Genomic DNA, 21,826 nt, shown 5'->3' with positions numbered 1-21,826 from the left:
GGATCTACCCTGCTGGGGTGTGCTGCGGGTTAAAAGCAGGGCTAGAGGTCAAGTGCTCGACACAGAGGCGTTCGGCACATCGTGGTCATCACCATTTCTTCTGAGAGGGTGACTTTGATCACGAAACAGGGCCTGAGACCACCCCCCTCAGACACTAATGAGTGGGTTTCCAGACTGCCCGCCTTTTTTAGTTGTCAGTGAGCAGAAGGCAGGCAGGCTACCGAGCCCTTGACAACAGAGGAAAATCCAACATGAGCCTCCAGCAATTAACACAAGTTGGATTTATAAAGACCAGAGCTGAGCCTACATTTCAGGCACACCTGTAGAGGAAATAATTTCATGTGCCCTCTGTGAACTGGCCCTCTGCTCCCTGCACCTCCCCCTGGATTTCAGGGATAATCTGGACTTCCTCACCCCCTCCTTAGGGCCGGCCCTTATCTGATCACAAGGCTCCTTCTTCTCTCCATTGTGCTAACCACTGCATTCACTTTTTCCCAGCCTCTTTTCCAGCCCTCTCCACTTCACCAGACCTTGAGAGGGATTAGCCAAGATCCCAGCCTCTCAGGCTCCCTCTTCCACCCAGCACAACCCCCAGCCGCCAGCTGAGCCAAACGTAACAGCAAGGCCTCCAGGGGAGCCAGGCACACACTTTTTGTAACCACCCTCCCCCCAGTCTTCCTTGTGTCTACAGTAATAAGGATTCTTTGATTCCATTGAATTATACATGTAAAGTATTATACAGGTGTATAAAATGTACGTGTATATGAGTTATCTATGTCTAGTCATTCTTAAAAAAACAATCAACAAACTTTCAGCAGAATCAAGTGTTGAGAAGCCAAATACTGTTCACAGTCTATTTAGGCAGGTGGTGGTTTCCTGCATGGCTGTTACTACTAAGTATCAACTACTGAAGATTTTTTTTTTTATATTGAAGGGTAGTTGACACACAGTATTACATTACATTAGTTTCAGGTGTACAACACAGTGATTCAACATTTATATACATGATAATTCTAGGTACCAGCTATCACCATACCAAGTTGTTACAATATTTTGACTATATTCCTTATGCTATACATTATGAAGAATTTTTTTTGTAAGTGGACTGTTCTGGTTTTAGAAATTTATATATTCTGAACTTTATAGGCAAGGAAAGTCATACATAATGTAATTTTATGCATGGTGGTAACATGATTTTCAGCTCCATACAAGCCACTGAAGGTACAACCCTTGCTCTGCCTGCTTCATGTCTATCAAAATGTACACTGTTTGAACAGCCAGGCTGTTACAGAAAACAGTGGTAAGAAAAGCCTGCTAATGATGCTGGACTAGGCAGTGGCCAGAGGCACCAACTCTCCTCTCAAACACTGATGAGCAGGCACTTTGAAGCAGAGAAGAAATTTTCTGAACATTAAATGTTTGCTTCACAAAAAGGACTGGTAGGAGTGATATCTGAGTTGGGGAAACTGAGAAGAGAGCTAAGATTGTGTAAGAAAAAGGCTCCCCCAGAGTTACTGAGCATATGTAAAATCAGCCACGAAGCCCACTTGAGGGAGAGTCCTCTGGGAAACTGTCTCACCACTGGATATACTAGTCAAAGAATCCACGTATTTGAACAGGTACGAACACCAAAACTGTGAACTTGCGGTGCCAAGGCGCTCTGCTGGTGACCATGTCTACGGAGTGAGGCGAGCAAGCTCTTCAGTGCGGTCCTCCCTGCGCCCCTGCTTTCCGGGAGGCCACAGCTCATATGGTCCATGCACAGTCATTCCCCCCCGAGTCCAACAGAGCTGTTCTGTTTTGTCTTCATGATCAATTTAGGTATCTTAAAAATGGTATGTAATGGGATTTCAGGAATGCAACCCCACCATATAACATGGTACCCCCTAAAAGGTGGTGCTGGTGGGAGGGCATGACTGCTTCACAAAGACTGGGAGGTAATCTTCATCCAGGAAACAACTGAGGTTGAAAGCCAGGGGTCCTGCTTATCTTGCGGGAGCCCCAGAGGGGATATGAATAGGTTTTCCTCCTTTACTGTGTGCTGGGCTCAGAAGTCTGTGAGTGAAGATACTAGAAAACATTTTAGGAATCCCCAGTTTAGTCTTGCACCATAAGCCAGTATGTTCTGCTGTACTGCAAGGTCACTGAGCTCTCTGTGTCCCAGTTTTATCCTCGCCCAGAGTGGGAGGTATGGTCATGCCCATTATCACCCTTGCATGCTGGGTATAAGCCCAGCATCTCTGCTACCTGCTACACTGAAGCACAGAAATAGAGCTACTCACCCCCACACCATTTCCTAGGGCACATATTAAAAAAAGGGTTGCTTTCTCTTTTTGTGAGGGATACTGCCAGCATGACTGATGTTTGAAATAGGAATAATTATTAAATCTAACAACTTATAAATCATTCTTTAGAACCAATCTTATTAGCAAGTGAAAGTTTATTAGATATGGCCTCTAGTATTTTTATTTTCCTACTGAAATTTTGACACAAAAATACTCCTTTAGAATACCTCCTGCAAACTCCTATTTTTATAAGTGAGTGAGTCTATGATCCAAAATAAATGTCCACAGCTTGTTTAGCATACAGTGCTTGTTTAGTATGCTACATGCTTCCATCATATTTTCCTGTAAATCACAATGCACTGTAAATAGATGCATTTTCTAATCCCCCCAGTGCTACCTTAGACCTGAGCTCTGTCTTGCTCACTCACAAGAACCAGAGCAGCAAGTGCCCTGAACACTCTGGCACATTCTCTCTCCCGTGCGGCCGAGGCACCTGCATACGTTCTCGGGCATGGACGCTCTGCAGGGCTATGCCAAGTCAAGGATATCAGGTAGAGTGCCATTTGCCACTCTGGTCCTTCTTTCTTTGTTGTGTCCTGTGACCCATAAATCGCCAAGAAAGGAAATGAAGCAAAGACACAGAGAAGCAAAGATCAGGACTGGAAGTTAAACATGTAAGCTTTACACAGGCTTAAGAGGCCTTCGAGGACAGTTGAGAAACACCAAAGCAATTAGGGACCCTCTGACACCTTGCAGTCTGGGAGCACCGACCAACGTGCGAGGGAGCTAGAACGACGTACAGCCAGCCAAGGCCATCAGAGCTTTCAGTGGCCACCACGCCCCCTGCCTCAGTGAGAGTCCAGTTCTAGGGGCAAATCTTCATGGACTGTGAATGCAAGGTGGCGTGGCAGTGCCAGGGCCTTATAAACCCTGATTTTGGGTTTCCTTCCTAGTAAGGTTTACTAAGTTCTATTAGACTTATTCTCTGTTGCACTATTTGAAACAAAATTCCTAATTTAACTTCTAAGCTTTTATTGCCTGTAGTTTCAAGAATCATAATTCCTCCACAGGAAAGGAGCCATTCAGCTAGATTCTACTTACATTGTCCTTTTTTTTCCCATTGTAAAAACCTTTTCACAAAGGCCTTTTGATTTTTATTTATTTACAGTATCAAATGTCTTAAAGATGGAACTATAGTTTTTACGGAAAAGAAACCCTCTTACAAACATTTAAATTCATCAACCACAAGATTACTAAATATATAATACTCGTGATGACTGATCACTTATAACTGTGGCACAATAAAGATAAAGACATTAGGGCTGGTCTGCTAATGTACAACCTAAAACCATAACACTGGGCAGTTTAAAACCTGGACAATGAAGTATTGGCTGAAGTAAATCTTAGCTTCAGAAACTGAAAAGGCAATTTTAGAAGTGGTGTCTGAGACAGATTTTTTTTAAATGGCTCTTTGGCCACTCTCCCCGGGTCATTGTAACTTCCCTGAGCAAATACCTCCTGAGGTGAGTAATGTACTCAGCTAGAAGAGAGGCCCAGATGAGGTCCAGCCTGCAAAGAAGGAGCAGGACAGACTTGGTAGTTTACTGTAGGTGGTACACAATCAGTTAAGAAAATTATTTTTTCTTGAAATTTGAAAACTATGTGCTCTAATTCCTACAAATAGCAGAAATCCTAATTTCCCCACCCTGGGGGTCCAAGAAACTAGACATTCCTGGGCTGGGCATATGCCCCTTAAATCCTAGGTGGGTTCCATGTCAACCACTTGGGACCTCCATATCCTCATCTGTTGAGTTATCCATTCGGTGGGTAATCACCTTAATTACTGTGAAATACATCACATGATTCTATGCACTGTTGCAGGTGAGAATTATACTAGCACAAGGGGCACAATCTCAGCTGGACATGTCCCCAACTGCCTCCACTACTTGTTCTTTCTACCTGTACATCCAAGAATCGTATCTGCTCTAGAAAAGTTATTGAAGCAACAAGATAAATACATCCATGTGAATGCATATATTATTTTAATGTTAATTCTATCGTAGCATTATACCCAGGTTGCTCTAAGCACTAACATGGATATTTTAAGATCAGCTAAAACATTTTAGGAAATTACTGTAAGATTTTATCACAACAGTTCTTTAATATTCAAGGCATCTATTGGTGATTTCTGAGTTTTCATCACAAATCACCAAAACATGGACAACTTTGACATGAGCAAACTACTTTTAAAAATGAAATTCACAAACAACAACAAATGTTGGTGAGGATGTGAAGAAAAGGGAACCCTCCTACACTGCTGGTGGGAATGTAAATTAGTTCAATCATTGTGGAAAGCAGTATGGAGGTTCCTCAAAAAACTCAAAATAGAAATACCATTTGACCCAGGAATTCCACTCCTAGGAATTTACCCTAAGAATGCAGCAGCCCAGTTTGAAAAAGACATATGCACCCCTATATTTATTGCAGCACTAGTTACAATAGCCAAGAAATGGAAGCAACCTAAGTGTCCATACGTAGATGACTGGATAAAGAAGATGTGGTACATATACACAATGGAATATTATTCAGCCTTAAGTAGTAAACAAATCCTACCATTTGCAACAACATGGATGGAGCTAGAGGGTATTAGGCTCAGTGAAATAAGCCAGGTGGAGAAAGACAAGTACCAAATGATTTCACTCATCTGTAGAGTATAAGAACAAAGCAAAGCTGAAGGAACAAAACAGCAGCAGAATCACAGAACCCAAGAATGGACTAACAGGTACCAAAGGGAAAGGGACTGGGGAGGATGGGTGAGAAAGGAGGGATAAGGGGAAAAAAAAGGGGGCATTACTATTAGCAGACAATGTAGGGGGTGCGGCACGGGGAGGGCTGTATAACACAGAGAAGACGAGTAGTGATTCTATAGCTTCGTACTACGCTGATGGACAGTGACTGTAATGGGGTATGTGGGGGGGACTTGGTGATGGGGGAAGTCTAGTAAACATAGAGTTCCTCATGTAATTGTAGATTAATGATACCAAAAAAAAAAAAAAAAGAAGAAATTCACTTTATTCAAACTGAAACAGGATGAATCTACGGAAATGGTTCTGTCCTAAAGGGCTGAGTTTCAGGGTGATTAAACAGTGTAAAGTGGGGATGAGGGAGTCCTGGGAGGCAAGAGGCCAAAGTCTGAATCTAGGTTTATGATTTTGTTTTTATTGTCTGCTGCTTTGCTGAGCCTGGAGTTCAGTGGAGTTCATAATTAATCAAGATCAAAAGATTACCAACTTAAAATAATCCACCCCTGAAAAACCCTTTCTTCTACTTTTTACTCAGAAAGCAGTAATTTTCTTGACTTTCCTTTTGTTTTGCACACCCTTCCAAAAATGGTATTTACGACCCACATTTAAACCCCCAAAACCCAGCTAATGGGAATGTTAGATTACTAAACAAAATTAGGTCTTACCACATTAAAGTGTACATGGAATAGAAAAGCTGGTACTTCAAGACACAAATGGCAAAGGGAGTTGTTTATAAAGTTAATAATCTCCAATTCAGGTCTTTAAATTATAGCCCTTGAACTTCTGAGCCTGATTTTCTCAGAATATCTTTGCTTTCATTCTTAATGAACTGGAGAAAAAGGAAGAGTGCTTAATGATCCACTTGCTGAATGTTTAGGGAGAAGTCACTAATATCTGAAACATACTTTGAAATGTGTAAGAAATAACGGCCTCTTGGATGGAAGTGGGGGTAAAGCAGTAATAGTAAAATGTAAGTTGCAGACAGGAGCTGGTGGGTGTTGACTGTACATTTCTTCCAACTTTTCTGAACTGAAGATCTTTGTATGGAGGAAGAGAGAAAATTAACAGTGCTATATTCTAAACGGAGATCAGCACTAAATGTAGAAGATGCTGGTAATGGTATGGAAGCATCTGGTTATTTCTCATGCGATCCAGACTACATTTCCCATTTTTTACCTGCCACCTCCACCCACTACCCGAAAGAAACCATGCTTCAAAGGTTAGGGAGTGACTTACCAAACTATGTTAATACCAAATTCTAAACCTACAAAGTCCTTCACAAGCTAGTCCTTAATAAGACCTGTTTTCTAATAAAAGGAGGTGCTCCCTGAGCCCACAGGGAGGAAAGTAAGTCAGTCCATCATGTGAGCAACAGGCTGACTGGACTTGAAGGGCCTCCCTGCCTATTCCCGTTGGAGGCGCCAGATATGGATGCCCTTTCAGGTGGCAACACTACCAGTTCCTTCACTTCCTTTTCTTCCAGGATTCTGCCACCTCCCTGTCAGAGATGAAAAGCTGAACACACAAAGAAACAGATAAAGCAGACACAAGGCATTTGTTCTCCCAGAAGACTTCTGGACCTCTTCCTTTCCCAGGGAGAGGCCAGAATAGAGGTGCACCAGCAAGTGGAGCCTAGGTCTTCCACAGGCACCACGGAGGGGCCTCACGAACAAATTAGCTACAGACTATTTCAGCTAGAAAGTGTTGCAGAAACCATCTGGACCCCTCGCTTAGGAAAATTATAATCCAGACTGGAGAAGGGACTTGTCCAAGATCACTAGCATTAGGAACAGGTAAAGGATTAAGAACCAAATCTCTGTAAACAGCCCCATCCCCCCCACCTCCTAGTCTTAAAAGGGTCCTGTGTTAGGGCAAAGGCCCCCATATCCAAACTAGGTGATCTAGAGGATAAAAGGTATTCTTGTTGGCCTCTTAAAATTTATTGGATAGGCAACTGACCCTGAAAGGAATCACAAGGAGACACGAACTATCAGTAATAACGTAGTCCCAGGGACAATCAGAAGAGCTGCTGGGTGGGCCTGTGCAGTCCTCCTCAGCCTGGCAGAATTTCACAGCCACAGAAGCAATCCTCATTCTTTGGTGGGTCCGTCAGCATGCCTAGTGCCACCCCCAGCAGACTTGACCTCCACCTCTCATCTTCTCACTTGTGGGTGAGACACCACGGACTCTACCACTGTGCCTAGTTTTCCTGTATGCAAAATAGCAGTAGGAGCCAAAGAACCTTTGAGGTCCCTTTTCAACTTGGGCCCCCTTTAAAATTTACATTAAAAAAAAAAAGAAAAAAGAAAGAAACACGGCCTAGAGTCCTTTAGCTGTGCCAGAGGGCTTAGTAAACTTCAGCCGCCCAAATATTCTACCGAAGATCAGAAAACTTTCAGCAGTAAAAGGCAACCGAAAATACCTCTCAAACTGAAAAAAATGCTCAAAACTACAAAGACCCGAAACCACAACAAACTAACAGATACGTTCTCTCAGTACAAGTGTTATCATGCCATTAGAGAGTTCCAAGGAACAAAACTGGTCTACCAAAGTATTTTGAAAAAGCAAGAAGATGATGAAAATTCAGTTTTAATAAGTTTAATAAGAGCCTTTGAATAAAAAGACATGAAAACTAGCATCTAGCTGGGTTTATGCATCCAAAAAAGTGAGCTTCTCTTCAGCCACCTAGATGAAAATCCCCAAGACATATTTACGGAAAAATGCAGGCAAAAAAGAGGAGAGAGATGTGTCCCTTTCCTCCCAAATAGTTCATTGACGTACTTTACCAACTGACACACGACAGATGCTCTAACATCAAACCTTCACTACGTTCAGAAAGAAAGGGGACAATGTTAGGAAGGGTGAGGAACAGACTGCTTAACTTAAAGATGGGGAGGCATTTATTGTAGACCTTTGCTAAAGCAACTCTGCACTTCAAGTTTCATGTCTAGGCTGCTTCACAGTCGCAGGGAGTTCTGGTCCAAAAGTGTTCTTGTACATCAGCTGTTTGGAATGTATTTTCCCCACAGGAAAAACAAAATGGTGAGCAGCAGGATTCCCAATCCTGTCCAGGAAAGCCTAATCTATTCCTAAAATTCCTGGCAAGCCAAAAGTAAAACACTTAAGTTAGGTTACCTCACAATGGCCGGCTTAAATGCAAATATAACCGCACTACGGGCCTCCCACGTTACCGGGGAAATGGTTCTTTTCTCTTTATGATGGCAAAGACTCTCGGGGAGCAGCAAGAAGGGCAGGGACAAGGCAAGCTTCGAGCTCACAGGTTCTTTTTTTTTGAGAGGGCATCTCTCATATTTATTGATCAAATGGTGTTAACAACAATAAAATTCTGTATAGGGGACTCAATGCACAGTCATTAATCAACCCCAAGCCTATATCTCAACAGTCTCCAATCTTCTGAAGCATAACAAACAAGTTCTTACATGGTGAACAAGTTCTTACATAGTGAATAAGTTCTTACATGGTTAACAGTGCAAGGGCAGTCAAATCACAGAAACTTTCGGTTTTGATCATGCATCATGAACTATAAACAATCAAGTCATATATGATTATTCGTTAGATTTCTCTCAAAACGGGGGGGGTGAGGTTCTAAGCCTCACCTCTGTTGATCCCCAATTTCTCACCTGATGGCCCCCCTGCAACTGTGCCTGTCTTAGGTTGTTCCTCCCTTGAGGAATCTTACCCGTCTCTGGCTAACCAGTCATCTTCCGGGGCCATACAGGGAAATGTAAAGTTGGTAAGTGAGAGAGAAGCAATATTCTTTGAAAAGGTTAGCTTTTTACTTCTTTGCAGATTTATGCCCTCGAGCTCACAGGTTCTTGATTAGTTCTGGACCACACAGAGAGATGACATTTGATCCAGCAGGGTACTTCCTTCCAAGTTACTACATGAAGAGCCATCACTCAATAACACATGCTTCTATTAAGTTACTTTCCTGCCAGAAAGGAACTGGGCAGTAAGGAGAATGTGTACGCCAACTAACTACCAAGCTTGCTCACTGTTGAATGCTAATATTCTTAAAATATTGTTTCATTTACAGGAGCATATTCTAGTTTGATTTTGAGTGAACTTTCAGGGCACACTAGAGCTATTCCCACATGAAGAAGCCTGCCAGCTTGTGGAAGGACGAGAAACTGCTCTATTTTAAGACTCAATTTTCAGGGATAATTGAGACTCTGGATGGTTAAGCTGTTGAATTTGGCTTTTTTGGCCACCACCACCACTGCTTGTGCCAGGGAGCCCAACCAAGCTTTAGGTCATGCATTCAGTCAGCGGTGGCTAAAGACCACCGCCTGAGGCAGGGCAACTGAGTGGCAGGCCAACTTCTCCCACTAGACAGGTTTACTGACTAGGTGGCTGTCTGCGTGGCCAAGCAGATGCCTTTACACTACCATGAAGCCATGCTGTCACCAGAGGCTGCCACTGAGGACCTGAAGAAAGAATAAAAGGGCCCCCGTTGTCATGTCTGGTCAAGGGGAATAACCCACAGCTCATTTCATTCACCAGTGCACTTCCGCCACCTCCCAGGACTAAACTTGCCTCTAGTCAAGTCACAATCCCTGAAGGCACAGTGAACACACCATCCTGGACTGGAAATTGCTTCATACCCAGCAGTGTCTTACAGTGAGTAACTTGGTCTAATGTTGTGTAAACTAAAAGGTTAGGTGATACGACATGCTGGCGCTTTTTGTGTGTTTGCATATGGAGAATTAACCCTAACACTTATTGATGGTCAACTCCTATCTCAAAAAGCAACTTCACATCTATGTTCACTGCAGCCTTATTCACAATAGCCAAGAGGTGGACACAACCTAAGTGTCCGCTGAATGAATAATGAAAATGTGGTATATATACACAACAGAGTATTTTTCAGCAGAAAGAAAGAAAGAAATCCTGTCATATGCTAAGACATGGATGAACCTTGAGGACGTTATACTTAGTGAAATAAGCCATCACAAAAAGACAAATGCTGAATGATTTCACTTATACATTTCACTATCTAAACCAGTAGATGACCTCATAGAAACAGAAAGTAGGATGTTGGTTGTGAAGGGCTGTGGGAAGAGGGGGATGGGAGTGATTTAATGGGTACAGAGTTTTCAGTTTTGCAAGATGAAAAGGTTCTAGAGAGATCTGTTGCACAACAATGTGCATACAGTTAACACTCAGGTACTGTACACTTAAGAATGGTTAAGATAGTAAATTTTGTGTTGTGTATGTTCTTTTGCCACAATTAAAAAAAAAAGACAATTTGAGAAACAAAGAGGGGCCACTTGAAATAGGTATACTCAAGAAGGTCCCCGAATGCAGAAAAATTTGGGGCTTTGGCTAAAGAATATTTCCGTAGTCTTTATAAACAATGCTGCTATTAAAAAAGAAAACCCACAGAACTCTCCCCTAATTATAAAAGCAGCATATGTCCATTGTGCAAACTACCTACATCATAACCATCCTTTCATCTAAGAAATATTCTGCTGTATGATGAGGAACAATAAACAAATTTACAAGACCTTGTCAAGGTAACTATAAAAGGAAGATCTTATGCTTCAGATATAAATGTAAATGTTGCCTACACTTTGTTCCTTGGGATCCAAGGCAAATCACCTACATTAAAAGCACAAACATTTCCTCTGTAATTGGCTTTGCTGAGATAAAAATGGCTTTTCCTACAAAATCATCTCAGAAAATGGCAGAAGTTAATTATAATAGACTTTCCCCTGTTAGGATTAGGGAAATTTGTTAGAGCTTAATTAATTATATTCTAATACAACATTTATCATGTTTACAGAATCCCTAAAAATAATTTTTAGATTAGTCTCTTTTTCACTTTATTCTAACCTCAGTTTCTAAGATTATTTAAAAACACAACCACACATTTAAAACACACAATCACAAGGATTTTCTAACAGTTCCATTTCTTCAACATGGTGGTTAGCAATGTTTTTAAATATTTCTTCAAGCAAGGGGGTGGGGGGCTGTCTTATTTTCCTTTGGAACAAGTTCCTGCCAGATTTTGCACATTGCAGCTCTTTGGTGATGTGATGAGGTAACATGCCCACCCACAGACACTAATTTTGCTCTTCACCCTTCCCAAGCAGCCTTTATGACACATGCTGTCTGTGCTCCATTTAATGGAATTCAAGAGTCCCAGTCAAATAGGAGGCCCCATGGGGCCAGAGTGGCGGCCTGCAACCCATCTCTTCCACTGGATGGGTACAAGGGACATGTGTTTAAAAGAAAACCTCACAGTCAAGCCCAGCATGGACACTGCCAATCTGAAAATCTTTACAACTGCATGAATTAACACTGAAAACTGAAAGTCACCTCTTAGGTTGCAATCTGGAAGGAGACCGTATCTGGTTTCAGTTGCTTGCTCACTGACTATGAGGATGACGCAGGTAACTCCTAGGGTGGCTCTCAGAGAGTGTGCGGCAAAGGAGGCAGATTTGTCATGCAAGCCAACAGCTCTTTCTAAAAGGGTCAAGGGCCAGCCTGGTTCTGAAGCATCTGCTTTCTCTATAGTGATAATCAGTTATGAAGGAATGTTGGTGATTAGGAATCCACGTGGGAGTGGGCAAGGCTTTCACAAGTGTCCCACGTACACCCTAAGACACTCTGGGCATGGACGTCAACACAAACAAGCCGTCGGTGAACTTATACCTGTAAGAATGCTCAGGACTAATGCAAGTTCGTGCTGGTTTGGTATGAGAGTGGTCATTCACTCAATTTATATGTCCTTAAGAGTAGGGTTTATGTCCTAAGAAGGCTGTTCGGTATTTCTGGCTTTTCCGAGCTACAGAGGAAAGTCGATATTTCCCGATAATGCAAAAGATACACCTGCAAGTGCTATTAATCCCATCCACTATGTAGGCAGAGAAACCATAAACCCCGGATGTGGGGAGGACAGTGTAACAGCAGAACAGTGGGCAGTGGACAAAAGGCAGTGGGCAGGTACAGCCCTACCCCCGGAGCTATAGTTCTCCACCACACATCCATAAATCATCTACCCACACAGCAGAACAGACTGCAGACTCACTAAACAGGTCTCTAAGTACAGGTATTTTTATATGCTGATAATCTACAGTGATCTTAAAGAATCCTGTTTTTATTAAATGGTTACACCGAGTTCATTAAAGCTTTGAATCATTAGAATATAATTTTAACTGATGTTAAAGAGAGGAGGGGGGTCTTCAGATCTCAAAGATTGGGGAAAACTGTCCTTGATGTTTACTAATCTGTCCTATTAGGATATTCTGGACCCTTTAAGCTTCAAGGATTCAAATGCTCTCCCTGAATGCCACTCCCCTCAAGGAGGAAAAAAATCCTTTGTCCAAGGTTGTGTCACTCTACTTGGCTCAGAAAACATGGCCACCAAAACCATCAAATGAATTTCTGAGTTCATTCTCAAATGAGGAGGTTCTTTCTTGATATCCACCCAGGAAGAGTTAGATTCTGAAGAACCAAATGGAAATAGCTAAAAGTTGCTTCTGCACAGAGCAATTGGTGGCTCCAGACTACACAGACTTCAGTAAATCTCTGAATAAAAGAAAACCTAGGAGGAATCTATCACCAATGAGGACGAATCGCCACTGATGAGGGAATCAAAGCAGGGACAGGGCTGGGCCCAAAAACAAAACCCTGTGCATACACAGCTTTGAACACAGGCAGCATGTCGCTCAGTATCTATTGATCACTTCCAAGTTGAATGATACGAGACCCTTGCCACTGGCCCGGGCTTTGTATTCCCTTTCCCTCAAAAGGGAAAGAAAGAATCTAAAAACCATGCAGTCACTCTGGACTGATGGCTCATGGTGCTTAATAGCAGAGTGGCCTCTGAGGAGTGGTGGTAGCTACAACCCTACGGGTGATTATCATCACCGACTTGGATGATCAATATGCCTTGAGTGTGTAATGCAACCAAAGCTGAACACAATCTATGCTGCCCTGACATAACTGGGACAGGACCTGAGTCAGTGTCAGCTACACAAATCAGAGGGAAGCAAGACATTTTCACAGAAAATACTGATAATCAAGAGCTTTGAAAGAAATGTTTTTATAGACTCACCTGTAATCATTTTCTGTAGTCCTCAAAGAAAAAAAGATAGACTAACACTTAAGATTTCAGCAAAATTAGAGATTCTGACTTTAATTCACATTATTTTTCTGATGACTCTCCACAAAGTGAACCCTGAGCTAAGCGTGGCATGTACCGAAGCTGTGAGAACTGTTTACTGTGAGAGAGCAAAATTCAGGCTTGAGTTCAAACTAACATTTTTAAAGTAGCCTTTTGCCTACAACTTTAAAAAGTGCTAATGACAAGGAATAAGAAGGACCCTCAGTTTGAATCTGAAGTATTTTTTAGTATCACTAAATTCTATTATTAAATATGTACAACATATGCATATATATATATACACACACACACATAAAAATAAGCACTACAGATGTGGGCAGAAAAAATTCTTCACAAAACCCCCACATATTTCAAATACTGTTCTTCCTCATTGTCCTCTACCATAATTAGCATGTTACAGCATAACAGGTGGCTTTCATTTATAGAATGCAAAATTAATGAAATTTGGAGATGGTCCTGTCTCCAAAAACAAATTGGCCATTCTAAAAAAAAATGTATCCCTTAATCTACAAAACAAACAGAAACAAACTGAATTCCCTTCATGATGGCTTTCTGCATTATCTGAATTTCTGAATGTTATTTCAATAAGTAAGTTTAATAAATTTCCAGCAGTTTAAAATACACGTACCCCCAGAAAAACAAGTCATTATTATGGACTTGTCAAGAAAAGGTAAAAGAAACAAAGACTGCCTACTTTTCCAGCTTGGTAACCCCAGATCTGTTTAATGCTCTCTGAGGGTAAAGATTCACCATCGTAGACAGAGATGCTCCACAAATGCTATGTCTTAGGCAAATTTTGGGCAGTTGTGTTATATGACCCAGCCGTTGAGACAAATCAGAGAAGCATAAATAGTACCACTGTAACTAACTACAGCATCTAGCTCTATCTAGCAGGACACAAAAGGTTTTTTAAAAAAATGTGAGTAGACACTGAATGGATGGTCAACACACAGAGGAATGTTTAACATACTCAAATAAACAAGATATGTGCCTAACTAGTCAGGCATTTTAAATCTAGTGAGTGAAGAAAGAGAGAGGGGGTCAGACAGGCAACACAGGCTCCCAATTATGTAGAACAATCCTGCAGATCATGTGAAAGCTATAATTAAATGTCGTTACCAAATCCCCACTACCCTTTCTCCTACCTAAAAAAAGTTAATGCCTGAATTCAGTATGAGCAAATAATGATTTGCAAACAAATAGATATATTCGCTCAGTAGGGGAATAAAGCTTTCTTGTACCAAATCATGAGTCTTGGGGGAGGGAGTGAGGAAAAAGCACAATAGTGAAAAAAAGTCCAACATAATACACACAAGCTATCATTAGACAGCTTCCTTTAGCTCACCTCTGTTTATTCTTTCTTTTTTAATTATTAAGCCACCCACCCAAAGGTATATACCACCTCTGCAAGCTGTTTCCCAAGCAGCATCTTTTAAACTCAGGACTTAATAAAAGGTACGAGTTAAGACCATTTCTAGCTGAGTATCTAAGGAGAAACTTGTTTTCAGAAAGGGAGATGAGTAGACAGGAGCTCTGTGTCTATCACAAGACCCACGGTTACCTATCTGTCCTTGCACGTGGACACACACACACACACACACACACACACACACACACACACACACACACTTCAGTTCTTTACAATTAGGATCATTTTTTTTTCTCCCTTAAAAAACATTAGAAGAAATCATCAGAAAGGTTAGAAGGAGAGGACAAAGAGAAAATAAACTTTATGTAAACAGAAAGGACATACCTGCCGGGCGATGCCATTTCCTCTACATCGTGGAGCCCAAGTGCTGGGTATTAGCATTATTGCTACTATAAAGCTTCCGATAAAAATGGATTGTCTCTTGTGGACCTGCAAACCAGCTGGCTGCTTGAGCAGTGGTTTCCCCCATATATGATTCAGTCTCCTTGGCAAATATACTGCATCGTACTCGATGAGTCATCGGAGGGTTAGTCCGCATTTTATAGGCCTGTTGTGTCATTACTCACATTCAATATCCTGCTTCTCAAAAGTGGAAGCTGGAAGCCTGACAGCTGACAGATGCCTTTTCCAATTAAAATATTGTTTTAAAAAAAATTCCTGTATAAGTTACCATTATCAATCATTGATGATACTGTGAAACGCCTAGGAAGCAAATGGCACAGTGGCTCAGTACTCAAGATTACAGTCTGTGGAACCACAAGTGAAAGCTGTTCACCTGCTCCCATCTCCTAGCCAAATAATTTTGTTCAGTGTTGAGAGTAAAGACCCCCTCCCCTCCTTTAAGCTATCAGTCAATTAGTATAGGCATGGATCCTACTAATTTTTATGGTGCAAGGTCACCTAGCTGCAGGAGCTTTGCAAAAAGTACACAACAAAATTTTGACCTTGGGTTAATTTAGTTAGGTGGGATAGTGGCACTGTGTTTTTAAAATGTCTACCTTTTAGAGAAAGTACACCAGGGATGAAATGGTATCTGGTATGTGCTATGAAACATTTGAGCCAATAAAAGGGGGTGCGTGGCAAAATCTTGGCAATTGTTGCATCTATGTGGTCAGGATATGGGGATTGGCTGTATTAGTCTCCCCTCTTTTGAGTGTCTTTGAAATTGTTCATAATAAAATGTTGAAAAAAAAAATTTTTTTTCAGTCCCTCCGGTCTAATTTTTAACCAAACAAGGCATTTTTTAAGTTAGGTCTGAACCAACCTCACCTGAGAAGGGGGCACCACTCACACAGTGCAACCCAGTGGCCTGTGGGTGGGGGAGCTTCCAGTCTAAAGTATGACACACATGTCCAAAGGCCACTGCAAGGCTGCGTCCAACGCCCTGAACACACACCTGAGCCCTCTCCTCCCAGCGCTGTTCGGTGGTTGTTCCTTATGCTTTCTTTGAGGGTACGGGCCCCAGCCTCATTTGTGAGCTCAACGTTGACATTATGAGGGGACATGGCTATTTGTGGCTTCCTTATATGGTTTTGGAAACACTCCATGAGTGGTTATGTAAGTCACATCCTCCGTCCCCTTCTACCAAACAAACCTGTTTGTAAGAGGGCACTGTGTTTGCTCGACCCACTTTAATGCTCCAGTTGGGTTACTTAAACCATCTGAAGGAGGAAGAGAGCTTTGATTTTATGGCCAGAAAAAACCCAGATATGGAAGCTCCAGTGTATGTTAAAAAAAAAACACTGTTGAAAGTAGATGTCATTAAAAAAACCATCTGAAAGTGAGATAAGTCATAGAACACTTAAAATGAAAGTCTAGGACCAGGGGACTGCTCCCCTTAATTCTGAAACTAAAGGACAGGACGGTATGTGAGGTCACAGTTCCCACCTCAGCCAAGGGCCAAGCCCGGTCCTCAAAGGACACTGCCCAAGAGAGCCGAAGACCTACCGCAAATGGTTGTGACAGTCCCTCCACCACATCAAATGACCACTGCGTGAACCCAGACTGTTTAGGACTGTGTATGGGCTTGAATGGAAGCCTTCCCTGGTTCTCACAAATTCTTTCCCCACAAGGACTGCAAGCCACAGGTTTATCAGAATGTTCCTTTGCAATTTATCAGTAACTTCACACAAGTGCAAAGTGAGATTTTCTTCATGCAACAGGTACAAATCAGGAGAATAAACTTCTAGCCTAATTTGAGTTTCTCTAAGTATTGTCAAGAAATAAATCTGTAGTTTATTAAAGTATTTATTACTCAGATCTCATCAATACAAGTACAAGAGTAGTAGCAATAATGTGTGTAAAACACAGGAATGAGAATAAAGCAGACATGGTAAATGTAAACAAGTGGGGAACTGGGTGTAAGGGGTCCTTCATACCATTCTTGCAACTTTTTTGTGAGCAAGAAAAATTCAAAATAAAGTTGAACACATATTCACAAACACATGAAGAAAAATCGACAACATACAATCCTTGTTATCCACCCCACACCAAGAAAAAGAAAAGAAAAAGATTTTTACAGATTTAATAACTACCATTGTGGTTGCTGCTTCCAGCCTCACCCATTATAAAAAAAAATCTTGTACCATAAGAAAATTTACCAAAATGTAAACACTGGGAAATGACTTTGGGTTAGGGTTTCTCAAAGGGTGTATCTTGCAAAGAATTTTGTAAGAGGCTCCAAAAACAAAACAAGGAAGCAAACATTTTGGGAAAACTACATACTATATATTCTCAAGAATAGGTAAGTTCATTTAGCTTCGCATTTCACAAATTTATTTGACCACAGGAACACCCCTCCCCACCCCTCTTTCTATCCTTATGAGCTGAAGGAAGCATTTTTGGGAAACACTTGCAGGTGATGGATATGGGATGTTTTTTCCTGACCTTGAACTGTTCTTCATAACACACATTACTTATTGTAACAAAAGACACCCAACTTGGTTTAGGCCATCTTTAGCGGCTATTTCTATTTGGTTTATATGCATGCTAACGACCATCACTAACAGCCAGCAAACAACTTGGAGAATGGGATCATTCTCCTGGCCCACAGTGCTGCAGCCTCCCAGAGGCAGTGGAGAAGGCTGCACCTGTGTGTACACTGGGTGGACAGCTCATGTCACTGTTGGCCTAAGAGGCAGCTGGCCCTGGGAGAGTCCATCTAGAGGAGCAGAAACTTGCTCCAGGCCCAGCTCCATCTTGTCATTTTCATAGCACTGGGCCTTGGAACCTGGAAACAAGCCTGATGTCCTTGGCCTCAGAACTGCCCAGGCCTCTACAAACTCATATTCTTAGCAGTGATCCTTCCTTGGGTGTTAAGAAGCAAAACTACCCGGGAAGCACAGTAGAACATGGATTCCAATTTCTTAGAACTTGCTAATATGCTCTTATTCTTTAAATTCTTGCCATGCTTTAATTTGCACAAGTTTTTAGCAATTATCTGTTTGGATTTTTTTTTCCTTGGCTAAAATTCAAATACTGGCTAATGTCAAGATCTAAAAGCAACTATGGATATCAATGATGTGGGTCCTGTACTGCATAGTGATGGAGACCATGAGCCTGGACTCAAGATGTCCTGGTTCAAAATCCAGCCTGGCTCTTACATGATTAACTTCTCTTAGCCTCTGCCTCTTTATATGTAAAATGGGTGTAATACTATTAATAACCTCACAGAATTGTTCTGCATGAGATGGATATGATTATTCACAAAGGTGACACGGAGCTTAGGGCCTAGTCACATAGAGAGCACTCATTAGTTCATGCAAACAACAGCGATGAGGATGTTTGTAAGCTTTATGTTTAGACTATGGGGGGGTGGGCAGATTACAGCCAGCCACCAAACTGGTCTGTTTACATATCGTCTAAGGCTGCTTTAGAGCTACAAAGGCAGAGCTGAGCAGTTGGGACAGAAGCCACATGGACCCCCAAAATGAAAATATTTACTATCTAAACCTTTACAGAAAGTTTGTGGACCCCTGCTGATCAGCATGTGGGTGGATAAAGAACCAGGTCTTTTCCCTATAGAAGTTTGGTATTGGTCCCTTATTCTGCTTAATGTCTCAATTCAGAATCACATACACAAGTATTATTTATGGTGCACTGGTCCACAGGAGCTGTAGCTCTTGGTTTCCTTACAATGCAAAACACACACCACTCTGTCTCACGGCAGGTGGGAAATCTACAGAACCTAAGGTTGCCTGTTGGTCTCGCCACCTCCCCTCCTCCCTGACCTGCCCTACTTCAGAGTCCAGTGACACCAGCTGATGTGTGCGAGTCCATGGCCATGCTTCCCCACCCCCGAGTCACATCTGTGCATTATGTCGAAACCACGTGTGTCCCCGGGGGCTTGAAGCAAGAGGTGAAAGATGATCTGGAAGAAGCATTCAGGAAACTGAGCAAACAGAGATCAAGGATGCTTTTAAGAGGGTTGGACAGCCATGGGCAGGATTACAGCACAACAGGCCTTCAGAAATGAGGGCTGCCACTACATCGCCCCTGTCAACAAGAGCCCAGTGAGGAGACTGAGGGCCCAGAACAGCCAAGAACACGCCTCAAACATGGGTCCCAAAACGCATCCTTGCATACGACCGTGCTGATTCTATTTTTTGGCAGGAAAGGTTGTTATTTGGGGAAAACGAACCCACAGCATTAATGGATAATGCAGGTGAAGGGACTCATGGGACTGGTCTCTGGGAGAGGAAATTTTAACAAAAGGATTTGTTCTAACTGCCATCAGTTAGTTCTCTTACTAAAATAAAGTCTGGGCCAGCTGTTCAGACAGACATTAAATCTGACGTGTACTTAGATACACAGTCTTTCTGGTCATTTGTTGCCTTATTGGCAAATATCAACATCTTTGCAAAGTCAGTCCAATAGAAAATTGCATATGTTTAAATACCAACATGAATGAGGAGGGCTGGTCAAGGGGGAGGAGGAGGAGGAGGAGGAGGAGAGGATTTCTACTGTTACCTGCTGAGAGCAGAATTTCAGAGCAGGTATGCATAGTGACAAATCTCACTTGAAGCCAAGTCAGTATTTAGCCATGTCCCCTGAAGTGTGACTGTCTGGCACAGGGGTAAAATAAGGCTCTCTGAAAAGCTCACGATTAACTGGGGGATGTTCAGCTTGGCCAGCATCAAAAGACCTGCACTGATTAAATGTGCACGGGCTATTATGCTAAGCGGATTTTTTTTTTTTTTTTTTAAATAAAACACCCTACCATGTGAGGGCCTTTCAGAGCAATGCCTGTGGATTCAGTCAGGTTTCTTTAGGGAAATGTGAAAGGAACGCACATCCAGCCAGTGCCCACTCAGTATGGACTGCTCTCTATGGTTATATCAATACTCCCCAAATTTTGTTCCTGGATTGTATGGAGGAAATACAGGGACTTCTAGGTTGATTCAATCTAGATAATCAGAGTTTCTCCAGAACAGGATGCTACACAAACAGAGCAGGACTGATAAAAAGAGAAGGGATATGAAATACATCAGAAATATGGGATAGTCACTGGGAAATGGAGAACCAAGGGCTAGGTTAGAAAGAAAAAGGTAAGAACATTCAGGGTTCTGGGCAAATGGCCAAAGTGGAGGCCAGGTGTCCCTCAGAAGATCAGTTTATCCTTCAAGCCTGCAGAGCAAACAGGACCTGGCATCAGAGACCTGGGTTTGAGAGAAACCAAACTTAGATTTAGGGGTAGAATTTAAGCTCAAGGATGAGGGCTTTCACCTAGAAAGGGCATATAGGAAGGGCCTAAAGGGCAGACCACTTAGTTAGTGTATTTAACATCTGCCAGGCTGAACAGCAGGTATGTGTGTGAAATGTGCTTAAGGGTGGAAGGCTTACTCCTCAAGGTGTACTCACACCATGAGGATCACCACACAGACTGGGCATGCTGGGCCCACATTTGCCACCAGCCTAACTCAGGCCGCTCTGCTGTTTCCCTAACCTGAAGCCAGAATAAGACCTCCAGCTGCCCACAGGCCACCTAATTCCAGGAACAGTCTTCAAAAGAGAAATCTACCCCTCACCTTAATGTTGGTCACAAAAAAACTTATCCAAGACAGTGGTAGCTTCCTAGTTAAGTGAACCTTCCACATGGAAACCACCTGTTTGTCAGATGGCTATAGAGACATTCAGTTGTGAAAATGGAAATCTCTCTTGAGAACTTTCAACAAGTCTTTAATCATTTGCCTATGTAAATAGCACTCATTATTGGAGTTAGAAATCCTGCAGATTCATTCTGGTAGGAGGCTGTAGCTTGGGCCTAGCTTTGCCACCAGTTACAAGACCTTGGGTGGAGTCACTTATCTTTCTTGGGTCTCAATTTCCTCATCTAGAAAATGTAGGGCTTAAACTAGTCCAGTCCTGGAAGCTCCAAAAGTCTACAAGGAATGAATTGGAACAGCTAAATAAAAAAATTGGGTAATAATGCAAGTAGACAGAGAAAGAGGGGTGGACAGAAAGCTGGCAATGTTGGTGGATCAAGCCCAAGGGACCGGTGGGCAAAGCTACATTCCTGACCCTGGATCTGAGGGATCAGCCTAAACTAACACACCAGTTTAAAAGGATGCGTATCTCACCCTAAAGCTAAAACTGACTTTTCCTTACAAACAACATTAGTCAACAACATAGCTAATGTCTATGTCAACATTAGCTATGGCTGTATCATGTGTAAGCAGTGAGCCTTACAGTTTCACAGGACTTTTATCTGAGACAAACACCAGAGACAGGGAAATGGACTCTAGTATTAATCGCCTTTTCTGTCTTCATGGCAATCAGGGCCATGATTACAGCATTTTGTTATGACTTGAATGTCACCTTTGCCTTTGGACTTGATATCCTCAAGATAAGGTTTTTTCTTTTTCTTTTTCACTTTTGCCAGTAGCTCAGCACCTGGGAAATGGTAAACCCTTGGTAGATCAAGTTTCTTTCATTCATTCAACAAAGATGAACTTTTACTGGTTTAAATAGGGGGGTGAAGAAGATTACAGGAATGAAATGACAGGGGGTAGCAAACTTTGATGACGTATGTTTTTTATATTACAAAAAGTGGTAAGTTTACTACAGAACATTTAGGATAAAAGACAAACATTCACATGGAATGACATGTAGGTAGGTGGTATAATTTAAGAGCATTACAGGCATCTATAGCTTTGAG

The 21,826-nt window shown here is 42.0% G+C and overlaps 1 protein-coding gene across 6 annotated transcripts in view; it reads right to left on the bottom strand.

Annotated features, from left to right (window-relative positions):
• SPRED2 (sprouty related EVH1 domain containing 2) overlaps positions 1-21,826 on the bottom strand; it is a 117,062-nt gene that overhangs the window by 36,650 nt on the left and 58,586 nt on the right. The window contains exon 1 of one of the 6 annotated variants that reach the window (XM_036920740.2): positions 14,995-15,095. The exons of the other annotated variants lie outside the window; for them this stretch is intronic. Coding sequence (XP_036776635.1) covers positions 14,995-15,011 — 17 coding nt within the window. The 5' untranslated portion in view covers positions 15,012-15,095. Of the gene's footprint in view, positions 1-14,994; positions 15,096-21,826 lie in introns of those variants that run through there. 6 annotated transcript variants of the gene reach the window in all.

Source organism: Manis pentadactyla, chromosome 2 (genome assembly GCF_030020395.1).
Source record: "Manis pentadactyla isolate mManPen7 chromosome 2, mManPen7.hap1, whole genome shotgun sequence".
Classification (NCBI taxonomy): Eukaryota; Metazoa; Chordata; class Mammalia; order Pholidota; family Manidae; genus Manis; species Manis pentadactyla.
The sequence above is the reverse complement of the archived record's forward strand: the minus strand, read 5'-3'. Positions and strand labels throughout refer to the sequence as shown.